We start from the raw sequence: 15,829 nt of genomic DNA on the forward strand, positions 1-15,829 counted from the left end.
TAAGCCGAGGTGCTTCCGAAACGTTTCCGTAAGGTTTTTCGTGAGGAATTTCGTGAAGGTTTTCGACCGTTCTTCGACGTTCTTCATTCGTTCTTCATCGTTCTTCGATCTTCAACGGGTAAGTACCTCGAACCAAGTTTTTCGATTCATTCTATGTACCCGTAGTGGTCCACTGGGAGGACGTAGGAGCAAAGGGAAACACCCTTGTCGCCAACTATCGCAACCTACCCTTCGGCGGGAGGGCGACGCGTGACTCGCGAGATGCGTGTTCCACGAAAGGAATACGCGCGGAGTCGCCACCAACGTTTATTTGAGGAAAACGTCGGAAAAACCGGAAAAGACGCGATCTACGAACTTTTAAGTGAAAGGTTCGGGAGTTGTATTTACGCTCGGGGAAGGTATTAGCACTCCACACGTCCGTCCCAAGGGACGGCAGCCTTTAATCGAATGTGCAAACATGACTTTGATTTTTACGTTCCCTTTTATGTCCTTATATCCTTTATACCCTTTTTATATTTTTTCTTTTTTGTGGTCGACAAGGGTGTTTCCCTTTGCTCCTACGTATTCCTCAATTTGGAATGAGAAAATCAGACCTACGTAGTTCTTTCTTATCAAGTGATTCTTTTTTACTTAAGTGGTGATCATTTTAAGGCGTTGGACCTTAAAAATGATCCATTTTACTTAGTGAGAAATTGAAATGACAAACTTCAAAAGCCTATTTTTATGGACGAGCTTGACTAGGTGAGTTGATTTTAGCCTTAGTTTCACTTTAGTTATTAATCAATTCGATTAAGAATGAGAAATCCCAAAGAGAAAACGTCCGATTGATTTTCCACTTTATTTTGCTAAAAGATTTTTTTTTATTATTATATTATTTTTTACCTCTTTTTTTTATTTCCAACATGGTTACGGCACGACCGAACGGTCGGAATTTATTTTAACCGAAGTTAACGGATAATACAATTCAAACGTTTGGTGGAAATTTATTTTATTTTTAAGTTAAGCGAGAAATGACTTAAGTAAAATGGCTTAAGCACGTCAAGAGGGGGTATAAAAAGTAAACAAAACGAGAATAAAAATGCACGAAACACAATGTGGACCACTACGGGTACATAGAATGAATCGAAAAGCTTGGTTCGAGGTACTTACCCGTTGAAGATCGAAGAACGATGAAGAACGAATGAAGAACGTCGAAGAACGGTCGAAACCTTCGCGAAATTCTTCACGGAAAACGTTACGGAAATGTTTCGGAAGCGCCTCGGCTTAGATTTTCTTCACGGAAACAATTTTTCCAAGCAAATTCGAAAGAGAGAGAAGTGCCTAAGGGGCTGAACCCTTTACTTCTTCACTTCCTCCCCTATTTATAGCAAAATAGGGGAGGTGGTTGCCGCCCAGCTCGCCCAGGCGAGCCAGGTTGCTTCCTCCAGAAGCAACAGCCTTCTGGAGGAATATTCTGGAGGGCCCAAGTGGGCCTGGGTGCTATTTGCACCCCCATTTTTACTAAGTACACCTCCCTCTGCCTTTTTTTTGGTGATTCTTTTTTCGTAAAGTTACGGAAACTTACGAATTTCGTAACGATACTTGTTTTCTTTCCGTAATGTTACGGAACCTTGCGGATTACATAATCATCCCCTTTTTGACTTACGGAATGTTACGGAATCTCACTTAATTATGCAACGATGCTTCCATTTGATTTCCGGTGTGTCACGGAAACTTACGGATTGTGCATCAATATTTTTTCGATTTTCCGGCATGTCCTGGAATTTCACAAATTGCCTAATGATGGGTGCTAAGCACCTTGCAAGGACCAAAGAAAAGTCGCATGTCATCAAGCAAAGGTCCCCGGACGAAATTAGGGTATGACACTAGCTTTCAAATCTCTGTGAACGACTTTGAGTCTTGAGTACTTGTGAAGATAAAGTAATCCTTGAGCAATTCCTTCTATTATGTTGAAGCGCTTATTCCAATCTAGTAATTTGCTTCTACTACTATCTACACCCAATAAGAATATAATTATATGTGTTAGAATGTATACTATACAAGTGTAACAAACAAAAATGAAATTTTTTCAATAGTATGACTGACGAGTAAAGAAAACCATGATATTTACTTAATTAAGTTCTAGTTAGAAAAGCACAAATCAATATAGTCAATCTATATCATTCACAGCAATTATAGCTGAGAAAGCTCAATGTTTCCTTACATATGTATTCACATATCTGCATAATAACGAAAACAAATTTTATGTATTTGTTCTCCAAAACAAAACATTATTAAACAGTAACACATTCCTCACCGAATAGATAGAAATCCAAGCTTTTGTTGGGCATATATTCGTAAATTAGAATCTTCTCTTCTTCATGAATGCAACAACCAAGTAGTTGTACGAGATTCATGTGCTGAAGTTCACATATAAGTGTTAGTTCATTTTTAAACTCCATAATTCCTTGTGTAGAAGTTTTTGAAAGTCTTTTTACAGCAACCTCCTGCCCTGTTGGCAGAATTCCCTAAAAAGGCAATAAAAAAATCATCAGTCGTCTATAACAAACTTGTGAACAAATAACTTTAGGGGTTTCAAGTCACCTTGTAAACGGGTCCAAAGCCTCCCTGTCCTAACTTATTTTCAGATGAAAACCCATTTGTAGCCATCATAACTAATGTATAATCAAATACATTTAACTCGTGTCCCTTTTTGAAAACATTTCCAAAATCTTCGATTGAAGATAACCCATCACAAATTGTAGAATGTGGCATCTTCATCACCATTTCTTTCCGTTTCTTCTCTGTTTAGAAGAAAACGAGAAAGATTAATTGAAGTATAGAAAATTGATAGAGATTGTTTTTAGTAAAGCAAGGACAACAATGTTTTTGAAGAATGTAACTACCTTGACCCAAATATTTTCGTTTCTTCAATAGGCACAGAATGGACAGGAATATTATTAGTAAAGTAGTTGCTATTACTGCACTTAACCATATCCACCTTTTTGTACCTGCATAGAATAGTTACGTAAAATCTTCATGTATCAATCATCCATAGAGGATTGCTTTCTATTTGGAGATAGGAAAAAGACTGACAAAACAAAACTTTTAGTGCAGTGCCCTATATGTCATATATGCTATACATGACTAATTAAATTAATATGTTTATAGATCCTTTCTATTCTGTGTCATTGTAGATATTTAATGAATTTCCGTGGCCACTAAAAAGATGTTAATCAATGGGTTAAAAGGTTAAAATTGAATATGAATCCATTTTGACTAGGTTAATATTTTCTTATCTCTTTAATTTGGACTATATGCAACTTTGGTGATTTAAGTTCGTTTTTTGCCAAGCAAGTCCTTTTTTAGACAGTATGAATTCGGTTCTGTCGTAAATTTTACTCTACTTTAGAGAAAGTCTTCTATAGACACAACTCTAGCGTATCATATTTAGACACATTCAATCAAAAGTTTACATATTATTAAAAATAATATATAGTTTTTTTTTCTCTCCTGTTCATCGATCCTTCTTTCTTGCTCTCTCACTTGCGCCCTCCTATTTTTCTTCCTCCATGAACAAAAACAAGCCACTGCATCACTACCCAAAATGCTTGATTAAATTATTTTAAATCTTCTTCCAGTTAAAATTCACCGCCCAAAACATAAAATCTTGCTAAAAGTTACAAAATAGTATAATGTCATACTTTCCCCCTTTTAAACCGCATTCTCACCTCCTATAAACACTCAATTTTTATTAAATTTTCACTAAATTTATAACTTTTTGCAAACTTTTAAATTTATTTTATATCCCAAACCTATCATACACCCCCTCATATAGTTGGATAAAAATGAATAATATGAGAGTTTAGGGTAGACAAAATTGGATAAAATATGTTTTTAGTGTATTGACTATTCAATGTTTAATTTTTCCGTTAAATGATAACTCAAAAATTGATTTGTGGTGGACTTTTTCTAGTGGTTAAAAATGACTAGAAATTGCTTGGTGAATACATTAGGGGTGTTTGGTTTGACTGTTTTCTGTTTTCATTTTACTGGAAATAGAAAATGATGATGAAAATGTATTTGGTTGGATTTTTGAAAATATTTTGAATGAAAATATTTTCTCAAACGAACCAAAAATTGGAAACAATTGTTGGTTTAGAGGAGGAAATTATAAAAAACAGAGGAGAGAAGAGAGACAATACGTATGTGGAAGAAATAGAATTATTTTATTCTAATTCAAATTGTTCTCAGCAGTGATACAATAAATAGCAAAAGATAAACTAATTAGATAACAAGATATTAGCAAAACAAAATATTAAAACTAACTTGCTCCTTAAAGATAGGAACCACTTATTGACTAGGCTAATTCATTAAAACTGCTTTACTCTTAAAATATAGGAAATCAACTTATTTACTAAATCTTATCTTAAAAACTGAAAAATAAAATATTATGCAGTTACAAAAGTATATCTCCAACACTCCTCCTTGCTTTTGGAACTGCAAACTCCAATTCTTTGAGTTCAAGTTTGTTGATAGGTAATGACTTTGTAAACATGTCAGCCAATTGATCTTTAGACTTACAATAAATTAAGTTCACTTCACCACTTTGTTGCATCTTTATCAAATAATAGAACTTGATGTTGAAATGTTTAGTCTTCCCATGACACACGGGATTGTTTGCAATAGCAATGGCTACTTGATTGTCAACAAAAATTTCAGTTTTGTTCTTTTGAGCAAATAGAATGTTTGGTCTTGTTGTAGTGAGATACATTAGACATCCAATCAAGCTCCCATAATATCCTTCATCAATGTTATCGATACCTTCTTCTTTTCTGAACTTCTCCTTTTGATTCATTAGTGTGCTAGCAGATTTGCATTCCTCCATTTGAAACTTCTTCAAATTTTCTTTTGCATATTTCCTTTTTTTCATGTTTAGCATTCTTTCAAGATGGCAATGATCAAGTCTCTTGTGCTTGAATTCCGTGGGTGTGACTTGAGTGAAATAGGTTGTATGCTCCTCTTCTGCTGGATCAAATGAAAAGCTTTTACCTTTCATTTTAACCCTTAGAACTTCCCGGCCAAAATTGTCATAGATAAAGCAATGTTGATGTTCAAAGGACACTTTAAATCCCTTTTTAATCAACTGACCTACGCTTAGCAAGTTTTGGTCAATGTTAGGTACATAAAGAACATCTGATATTAATTTGATACCTGAACACGTTGAAATTGCAACAGTTCCTTTTCCTTTTACAGGAATATAGCCACCATTCCCAATTCTGACCTTTGAGACATTAGTTGGCTTCAAATCCTTGAATAGAGTCTTACCATATGTCATGTGGTTCGTACAACCACTATCAATCAACCAACTTTCACTTGATTCACTACTCAAGAAGCATGTGGCCACAAACAGTTGGTCATCTTCTTATTGATTAGCAATCTGAGCTCCCTCATCATGGTGATTTTTGTTGGCGCAGATCACCGCTTCATGCCCTATCTGGTTGCACTTGTTACATTTTGCATCTGGTCTCCTCCAACATTTGAAAGGTGCATGACCTTTTTTGCCACAATGCTGACAAGACGGATATTTTTTCTTTTAATCCTTACCTTGGTTGTTTGCACTGTTTTTGCTGCTTGCTGGTTGATTCTTCTTGAAAAAATCCTTTTTGCTTTCATCAACTTTATGATGTTTGGCGGGCAAAGCACCTTCGACAACACGATCTTGCCTCATCAACCTTCGCTGCTCTTGAGCTTGCAGGGCATGTAGCACTTCTGCCAATGTGATTTTCGACAGATCCTTTGTGTTCTCCAATGAAGCTATAGATGCTTCATACCTCTCCGGCACCGTTACCAAAATTTTCTCTACAATTCTCGAATCAACAAAATCACTTCCCAACAACTTTATCTTGTTGGCAATACCCAACAATTTGTTTGAGTATTCTTTGATTGTCTCTGACTCTTGCATCCTTTGAAGCTCAAATTCCTTCCTTAAATTCAGCACTTGCATGCTTCGTATTCTATCATCTCCAGCGTATTCCTCTTTCAGATATTCCCAAATTGTTTTGGGTGATTTAAGAGTCATGATTCTAATGAATATCATTTGTGAAACACCAGTGAACAAACATGACATCGCCTTTGCCTTCTTCATCTTTCTTTTCTTGTGATTTTTAATTTGGGCCATGGTGGGATTTTCAGACAACGGATATATTTCATAATCCTCTTCCACAGCATCCCACAAATCCCAAGACTCCATGTAGGATTGCATTTTCACTTCCCAAAGATCATAATTCTCTCCATCAAAGATTGGAAGAGTTATGTGGGAAAAACTTGCTTCACCTTCCATGGTAGAGGTCCCGTAAGAATAAGGCTCTCAATACCAATTGTTGGTTTTGAGGAGGAAATTATAAAAAACAGAGGAGAGAAGAGAGACAATACGTATGTGGAAGAAATAGAATTATTTTATTCTAATTCAAATTGTTCTCAGCAGTGATACAATAAATAGCAAAAGATAAACTAATTAGATAACAAGATATTAGCAAAACAAAATATTAAAACTAACTTGCTCCTTAAAGATAGGAACCACTTATTGACTAGGCTAATCCTTTAAAACTGCCTTACTCCTAAAATATAGGAAATCAACTTATTTACTAAATCCTATCTTAAAAACTGAAAAATAAAATATTATGCAGTTACAAAAGTATATCTCCAACAACAATAAAATCTCGTTTTCAGTTGAAACCAGGAACCTCATTTTGGGTAAAATGAAAACGCGATGGCAAGGAATGTAATTTTAAGCAAATCTAAAAATACATTTCCTTTTGAACACACATTTTTAGTGTTTTTATTTTTTGAAAGCAGAAAACAAGAAGTCAAACCAAACATGTTTTCAGAATTCTAATCTTTTGAAAATGAAAAACAGTTTTCAGAAAATGAAAACAGGAAATAAAAATAAAAAATGAAAATGTAAACCATACACACCCTTAAAATTTGTCGAACCATTTTCTAGCCGTTAAGTTAAGTGTCAAAATTGTTTTCTTTCGATTTCAAAGACACATCTTTAGACTCAAACAAAAAAAAATGTAACACTCCATTTTTCGTAAAATAAATTAAAAAGGGATTTTATTTAAAAATAAATAGAGTTTTAAAAAAATAATGAAATTTTTATAATTACATAAATAAGGATAAATAATTTTATTAATTAAAATAATAATTTTAAAGTAAATAACATAAATATATGTTCTTAGAAAATAAAAATATGTTTTATTTATTCACTTGATAGAGAGAAAAATAAAGTTTATTTTTATAAAATAATAAAATGAAGAGAAATAAAATAAATAATAGATTGATAGTACCCTACCTATAAATAGAAACATATTAAGTAAGTTTTTATATATACGATAAGTCTATATGCTCTCTCTTTCTCTCAAATTTGTTTTTGCTTCTTCCTTTTCCAAAATCTTATCTTTTTCCTGCATACACCCAAACATGCCCTAGTAAAATTACGATCCTGAACTCTTTAACCGTCGATCATCATTCTTTTTTTCCCGCATACACCCAAACTTGTCCCAGTAAAAATATGGTCTTGAACTTGTTAACCATTAGATCATCCTGAAATTTGAACACTATGTGTGTAACTTATGTTGGCATATTTCCACAGTTGGGATTTGCGAAATAAGATCTTTGGAAGGAGAAATGTCTCTCGAACGAAGACAATGAAATTGAGGCTCTAATCCCTTCTCATTTTCTTTATCACTTGGAAACCTTAGCAGAGCAATCAAAGGAAAAACTTGAGGAATATTAGGAAACAGCTAGAGACACTTAGAGGTAAGGGATGATTTTATCGCAATTGGAGTTAGAATGAACCTGCGCAGAGATTCTTAGAGGATCAAATTGAGGTTTATTTTGGGATGTTTATTGTATTGTAATTCTTCCTTTACAATTATAATTACGAGATTGTTGTGTTTGACGGGCCAATTGATGCCTTGATGCAAATTGGTTAATAAAATTAAGTGCTCTTGGTGTGTTTTTGTGTTTTTGAACCTATAATTTTGATTCCTTTGATTTTGACATGATTATGTAAAATTGTTTGAGGGTTTTATTCCCCATATTATGAGAAACATTTTTGTATAATTCGTTCGTGTTTTGGACAAGATTTACTATATTAAAGTGATAAATTGTTATATTAGGTTCAAGAAATTGTGATTGAGATTGTGTGTAAGTGATAAATGAAATATGTGATGAATTGTGAGATCGCACATGTATTGAGATGCTGTGTGCATTGAGTTATGAGTTATGAACTGTACAATCACACGACTGTAAGACCTTTTAAGAGCGTTGAGTTAATGTACGATGAGTATTGTGATGGAATCCACTGTGGGAACCCGACGAGTTTAATCACTTTGAGGCACGACGAGTTAAAATTATTTTGTGAACAATTGAAGAGTCGTGTGTTTTGTAGAATTCATAGATAAAGTTTGTGTACTAAAATGTTTTATGGGTTGGATCCAAATCAGGAGGGAGAGGGCCTAACGAACTTTTCGATGTCTAAGCCTTGGGGTAAATGCACCTGGTATGAGTGTTCATTTAAGCTTGTGTCAACCCCACATGGTTAAAGCATTCCCGCAAAATAGCACGACCCTGACTGGTCTACTTATGATTTAGCTAGTAAGAGTGACCTGACTTACCAATGTGTGGTCTGTCTTGTCATGTACTCCTAGGAGCCTATTACGTGAGTTGTATTTAAGTAAGTTGTATTTTATTTATATGATATATATATATATATATATATATATATATATATATATATATATATATATATATATATATATCTACATGTTGTCATGTTTCTCTCTGTTAGTTAGGAATGTGATAACTCACTCCCCATGTGCTGTTTGTGTTTGGATCATGTGATGATCACGAACCTTGTATTTGAGGTAGCAGATGACTATATGGATTGCTTTAAGGAACATTGTGCTGGAGGACGCCATGACTCAGTACTCTGATAGGATGTGACATTGGGACACGAGTTGCTATTTTAATTGCATGATATTTCGAACATATTATTTTACTTTTTTTTTTACTTTGTTGCTTAACATGAGTTTTTTTTTAAACTTGGACGACCTTGTTTTGAATTGGAGATGTTTTTTTATAAGTTTTATTTGGTAAAATTAAAATAGATTTAACCTTTTTACCCATGTGAATTTATTGAAGTGACTTGAATAAAATTGATTTAACAAAATTTCAAATTTTTTTATATGTTTTTCTTAATTATATGTATGTCGAGATCGAGAGTGTCATAAAAATCACATTATTTTACTTCATCAAACAAAATCATCTTTAGTAATTTACAACATATATAACAAATTAATTGTCATGTCATCATTTAATTGTCACAAATTAATTGTCATATCATCATTTAACAGAAAATTTTGACAATAATAATAAAAAATGAAGAAAAAAATAATTTGAGAACAAATATCAATGAACATTTAATTGAACAACTAAAAAAACCTTAAGAGTTGAGAGAATAAAAATATTTTAACAATTCATAGGAAAAGCAAATTTGCTAAATAAAAATATAAGAATTCAATTGGCTGAAAAATAATTAAGATCACCAAAATCGTGCATAGTCTAAATTAAAGGAATCAAATGCACAGTTAAACCGAAGATATTTTGCATATATATCATTATAGTAGTACTACGGAAGTAGTCCAAAAAAAAAAATCCACAGGCAAGTTGACATTAGACTTACCGTTATGCGGGGTTATGTTGCCTGTGTTCTCCAGCATGTAAAGCTCTACACCAGCAACACTAGTGTCAACAAAATTTTTCGATGAATTCCAATGATAGAATGTACATCCAGTTTCATTAACCCATAATGCACTGAATCCATCGCAACTACAATTGCTCCAGCAACTGGCCTCACAATCACTGTAGCCAAAAGCCGGATTCATTTCAAAAGTTACATTTTCATAATCGGGGAAAAGAGTCTTTTTCACAAACAAATCGCCAGGATTCCTACACTTTGGTAAATCTTGCCATCTTTGGCACCCTCCAGTGTTGTTATATCCATAACACAGATCCGCCTTTACATATCCTTCGTTGCAAGATAACCGCCCACTTCTACTAAAAGACCACCGTGGTGTAAGCTTGTCATTCGTAGAGTTGAAAGAGAAAGAGTCTTCATCCCCATTAGACACAATAGTATACTTCAACATGCGTTGTGCTTCCTCCGGAATGTACTCAAATCTATTGTTTCTCAGTTTCCCACTTCGCCAACAAACTTTTCCGCGTCTCCTTATGACCAGTTCTTGTCCCTTGGGTTCCCATTCAAGACTAAAGGCACCGGGATTCAAAACTAAATCAGTCAAAGATGAAACCAGTACCCATTGATGGCCTGTTTTGTGATTAACACCTAGCTTCATGGTGGGGATCAAAGTGCTGGGATAATCAAAACTCTGCCACAACAAAGTGTTTGTCCCATTGGGGTGAAGTTGTTGAAGAACAAAGTTCCCTGTGTCCAACAAGATGGCCATAGTGTTATTGATAGCTTGAGGTGGAGAATAAAGGATTATTGGTTTGTTCCCGTATCGAGATTCTATTTTCAGCACGCCAGAGGTGTTTAGTGATAGAAATTCATAATCCTTGCTAAAAGGTTTTCTAATTTCGACCCAATCAAAATTTTTATCTTTTGACTGTATTCCTAAGTGATATTCATCCTCATCAAGAATACGAAAAATTATTGTTGAATATTTGCCGCTTTTAGAAATTAGTGATTGTGAAAAATTCAGTGAATCACCAGGCTTTAAACGATCATTTTCTGCTTTAACATGAATACAAGTACTCCACCACAACCAAAGGAACACGAAAGCTAGGAGTTTCAGTACCATAAGCTTCATAGCCTGCAGCTTCGAATATGGAAAAACTAATCTGCAAGAGGTTGGTTTGCCAAGGGATGAGAGTGTGATTCTTTGTCAGTACCTTAGAAATAAATAAAAATAAAATAAAAAGCTAAGCTCTGAAATTAAAATTTGGCAGAATAATATATATACTCACAGACGTCAAGAGCGTTATTCCAAATCTTATTACAAGCTTCTCACACGACCTATATGCTCCCCCTTCGAATTCTGCCGCGAATTTAAATATGCCTGGCCGCTGTAAGCACATGTCACTAGGAAAGAAAAAGATCGACCAGTCTACCTCGTTCTCATTTTTTTTTTTCCAGGTCATGCATTTGTTATCTCAGTTATTTTCTCGTAAACATATTTAATAATTTTAAGAATTAAATATATTTTTATTTCTAATAAATATTTTATTTTTATATTTATTTTTTAATAATTTTTTGTTTTGTGATGTGTTCTTAATAAAATAATAATTTTACTTTTTATTTTTTATACTTATTTTTATTGTATGATAAATTAGTAAATTTTATATTTATTCCATGATAAATATTTTTTATTTGTTATTAATACAAATTAAAATAAAATTCACTAATTTATTAAAATGTTAACATAAAATATAAAATTTATTAATTTATTAGAGATTAAAATAAAATATCACGAAAAAAAAATAAAAATATTATTTTATTAGAGACTTAATATAAAATAAATATTTTTTTAGAACAAAATAAAATTTAGATATTTATAAAAACTAAAAATATATTTGTCTAATTTTAACGTAAGTTATGTAAGAACTCGGACCTAACTCTACTTAGAAATTAATTTATTCCAGTGAATATGTATTTGAGTTCCGTTCAGTCATTAGTTCATCTCAAACACATGATCAATGATGAAATAAAAAAAAAAAGAAAATTGATCACTAGTAAAAGAAAGGAAATGAAAAAAGTCTAAAAGTTTTGTCGGCCATTTCTTTAAAAAAATTCAATTATTAAAATTCTATGGCTTTCCGCTGTTATAATGCGCTGCCCTTTATATATATCTTTTTGTTTGGGGTTAGACTCAATAACATGTGCTTGATCTTATCTGTTAATTAAAGCCAACAACAAATATAAACACCATAAAACATAAAGAGTACAGAGAAAGGAGAGAGTAGAGTAATTTTTTATTTTGCTGTACAACCATATTAATTTGCATGTTTCCATTCATATTTAAATATAAATACATAAGAAATGACATTCATAATCCTTTATGACTTGCTCTCTTTTTCTTTGGGGGTTGGATATATACCTTTATGACTCATTTTTTTCAAAAGACATTTAAACCCGATAATCAAATGGTGGGGTTAGACGAAGGATTGTTTCATACTAATGCAAGATTTTCCATCCATGTAAAAATGGTGCCTTTTGTCTGTTGTTGTTAATGTCAATGGGGTCCCTTTATTGACCCTCTTTTGCTTCATTGATCTTCCCTTTACCGTGAAATATTAGTTTTTGTTTTTGTTTTCCTTTTCTTTTCTATAAATCTTTTGTCATCAATCATCATAGTTAATATGCTTACTTGGAAATTCAATTATTTTCTTTGTATGCACAACAATCTGTAAGTTAGTAAAAGATTAAGTTTAGGGTCAAATTTATGTGGACTATAAGCCTAAGCAGCTATATATTTGGTTCAAAACCATTAAAATAAAGGTAGTCACATTCATTGACTAAAGTAGTGAATTTCTTATTGTATATGAATAAATTATATTACCGTGTACCTAATCTAGAAGTAGCTAGCACAAATGGTGTTTCAAGGATTATGTTTGTTAGGGGGGAAATATAGAATAACATTTCATTTTATGGCTCATTATAGAGTCACTAATTCTTAGTTGTTAACCACATAGTTGATCTAATCATCTTATCTGATTCTTTGTATTCAGTCGTTTTTTATATTCTCTTTTAGTGTTTTTCTTTCATTTGAACCTTGTTTTCTAACATGATATTAGAGCAATGGTATCTACCATGAATTTTACTTTTGCAGCTCTAGAGCTTATCTTTCATCTTGTGATTTTCTTTCATATTTTACCATACTTTCTCAACAATTTTTGTTAGTGGTAGTATTGCCAATTGTGAACTGCTTTGTAATAATGAAATTTCCTTGATTAGTATGTTGAGTGTATTCTTGTATGCTAGCTTGTTCTGTCTATTCAATTTTTTACTCTTCCATTTTCCTATATATGCACATATATGAAGGAAACCTTCCATCGATCATAGGAAATTTGTTTAATATTTGCAACAAAATTGATCCTTATCTTTGGTTCCGCAGGGCACAAAATAAATATATGCTGCTGCCTATGTCGTTTATTGTAATAAAATCGATAAATGTATGTGATAAACATGCAGTGGCAGGTCCTCTTTTTTAAAACCCTAATGATTCTAACAATGCATCTCAAGATTCTATCTCTTGTTTGATTTCCCAATTGCCTCAGAGCTTGAGCCACAAGCAAATACTGCTTCGATGTAGGGTAAATAATTTATTTTACATTATTCCATGAAATATTTGTGCTCTCAAAGAACTATTTTTGCTACTTTCTGTTGTGAACAAGTAGTTGCAATGTTTGTTTTAGTTATAGAGAGAAAGACTACAAATTTTATTGCAGCAAAAAAATCAATTAATGCTAAGGGGACTCTTTTGGACATTCCCCTTGCTTGTTTTGTTGTGTTGGGTAAGTGATTGAGCGTTTTTAGTTTAATATTTTCTTATATATTCTTCTTAGCTTATTTGAATTTTCTTTGACTCTTATTTTTCCACTTTAACTCAATTTTGGTTCTAGACAAATAATTGGGCTTAATTGATAATTGTTGCTTATTTTTGGATTTTATGCTTACTTAGCCTATCTGTCTTGTGCAGGAATTGTAGGATGCTACAAAACTCCAAATGGAGCATTTGAGTAATCCCTGGAAAGTTAAGGAAATGAGATACAATTTTTTCCAAAAATGAGCTCGGGTCAATTCTATCATTTTAAGGGTCATTTTAAGCTTGGAAGGCAGAGTCTCAGCACTTGGATTTTGGGCTGTGAATTTGGGTCTTTACATTGTGTAATTAGCTTAATTAGATAGATTAAATAGTCCTATTAAGGACCCATCCATTACTTCTGAGTAGTTAGAGTATATATTAGTGTAGTTAGTTTGTTAGTTAGTTACCCTTTGCACAAAATAGATTTTAGAAACTTGTAGCGTAAGTTTTGAGATAGGTACCACTTTGTAAGGCCATCCAAACTCTGAGGACTAACTCCTAAACCACTCTTCACTTATGTTTTACTTTATCATCGCTACGCGACCGGACTACACAGGTACAAAACGTCATTGAAAGGTGAACCAAGTTTGAGAATCATCCAAACTTCACATAACAACAACAAGGATCTCATCCACACCTCATATTGGAAATCATCAATCGATCGTCGTCTAGTGAGCTCTAACAACTTCCAGCATGTCCCCCCCCCCCCCAACACACACACAACTCTCTTGAAGGATTTATCCGCATTCCAATGTGAGTCTGTGTCCATTTGCACGACTTATACATATATTACTTTCTAGGAGAAAACATCCTAGTCACACAACTACTCGCATCTAAGTCCCTATGAACTAACACAAATTTGCACATCATTCGAGACACAAAGTCCACTAGAATAGGGCTCTAGTTGACATTGGGACTCATGTCTGAGTCCCTGCCTCATACAGACAAAAGCACACATCTTTCAAAATGTATTGTGCCCACTAGAATGAGGTCCTAGTTGACACTGAGACTGGTGTCAGAGTCCTTGTAACTACTACACACAAGTCTTAACACAAATCATTATCATCACTGGTTGCAAGCCAACCAGGTCACACACCAAACATCACATGAAACAATGCCCCAAGTCACACCTCCTAGTCTCAAATTAAAACATCACATTCCATAGTTATAGGTGCATAGGATTCACACTTCTTGAGTCTTTCAAACGTAAAAAAACATATTATACTTATAGGAAAATCACCAAATTATCACACAACACTCAGACAAAAATTAACACGACAAATCAACCATACTTAGTCAAAATTTAAACAATAAGTAACATGAATTAAAAAAAACCTAGCTTTCAGAAACAGTCAAATTTAAGCCTATGTAAAACTTTGCAAATAATTTTATTATTGAAAACATTTTATATAGAATTGAAGGAAATTTTATTATCTTTCCAACAAGGTAAAATACACCATTAAAAAAATCTACTAAAGAAACATAAATATTCTTTAAGGCAGTGAATATAGAAAGCATTTGAATTTGGACGTAGTTCAAAGATTTTTTAATTTCTATGTCTCCCCAAAACCAAAAAGACTTATACTTTTTACATTGTGAAGCTACATCATCCTTTTTCAAAAAGGTAAAAATTACACAAATATTCATCCTATGTTGTTCCTTGTGAAATTTTCTTTATAACACTTTTCCTAAACCAAAAACTTTCTTTCCTATAGCAACTATGTTTCACTTGAACCTTTAGAAAATGAAGATGAAATCTATTTTTTTTTAATTTACATGGATGGAAATTTTTTTTTTTTATCTAGTTTCATAAGTAGTAACCATTTTGTTCATATGATAATGAAAAAAGCCCAAATTTATGAAACACTGATCCTTGCCAGACACTTGCACAACAAGTCACAGATAGGCCTCAAAATGACCTGATCTCTCTATGGATTTAACACAAAAGTTGTTCCAAATTGTGTCTAGAAAAAATCAAAACAAGTTTCATGAAAATCCAACCGTTATATTTTATTCTAGGATCAAAACCCTGAGACTGGTCCAGAGGATCAAACCTTCCAGCCAGCATCTCCCTTCTGATAGCCTAGTTTCGTAAATCCAAACTTGCTTTTTAAAATCTTAACAAAAATTTGGCAGTCTCCTTTTTACTAGGAGCTCTTCCAAAGCACAAAAATGAA

The 15,829-nt window shown here is 33.0% G+C and overlaps 1 protein-coding gene across 4 annotated transcripts; it reads right to left on the reverse strand.

Annotated features, from left to right (window-relative positions):
* Positions 1–1,818: 1,818 nt before the first annotated feature.
* Positions 1,819–11,165, reverse strand: LOC114386870 (G-type lectin S-receptor-like serine/threonine-protein kinase B120). 4 transcript variants are annotated; one of them, XM_028346932.1, is made up of 7 exons: positions 11,035–11,165; positions 10,866–10,908; positions 9,731–10,492; positions 2,886–2,990; positions 2,584–2,783; positions 2,297–2,507; positions 1,819–1,992 (listed from the first exon to the last, which is right to left on the reverse strand). In XM_028346932.1, the coding sequence occupies exons 1-7, from the start codon at positions 11,143–11,145 to the stop codon at positions 1,853–1,855; spliced, it is 1,572 nt and encodes a 523-aa protein (XP_028202733.1). In that variant the 5' UTR covers positions 11,146–11,165; the 3' UTR covers positions 1,819–1,852. The 4 variants fall into 4 exon arrangements, with proteins under 4 accessions (XP_028202733.1, XP_028202734.1, XP_028202731.1 ...); XM_028346933.1 differs by having other exon boundaries at positions 10,778–10,908; positions 11,035–11,136; XM_028346930.1 differs by having other exon boundaries at positions 9,731–10,908; positions 11,035–11,136.
* Between the last annotated feature and the right edge of the window lie 4,664 nt (positions 11,166–15,829).

The sequence above is a fragment of the Glycine soja genome, chromosome 15 (assembly GCF_004193775.1).
Source record: "Glycine soja cultivar W05 chromosome 15, ASM419377v2, whole genome shotgun sequence".
Lineage (NCBI taxonomy): Eukaryota > Viridiplantae > Streptophyta > Magnoliopsida > Fabales > Fabaceae > Glycine > Glycine soja.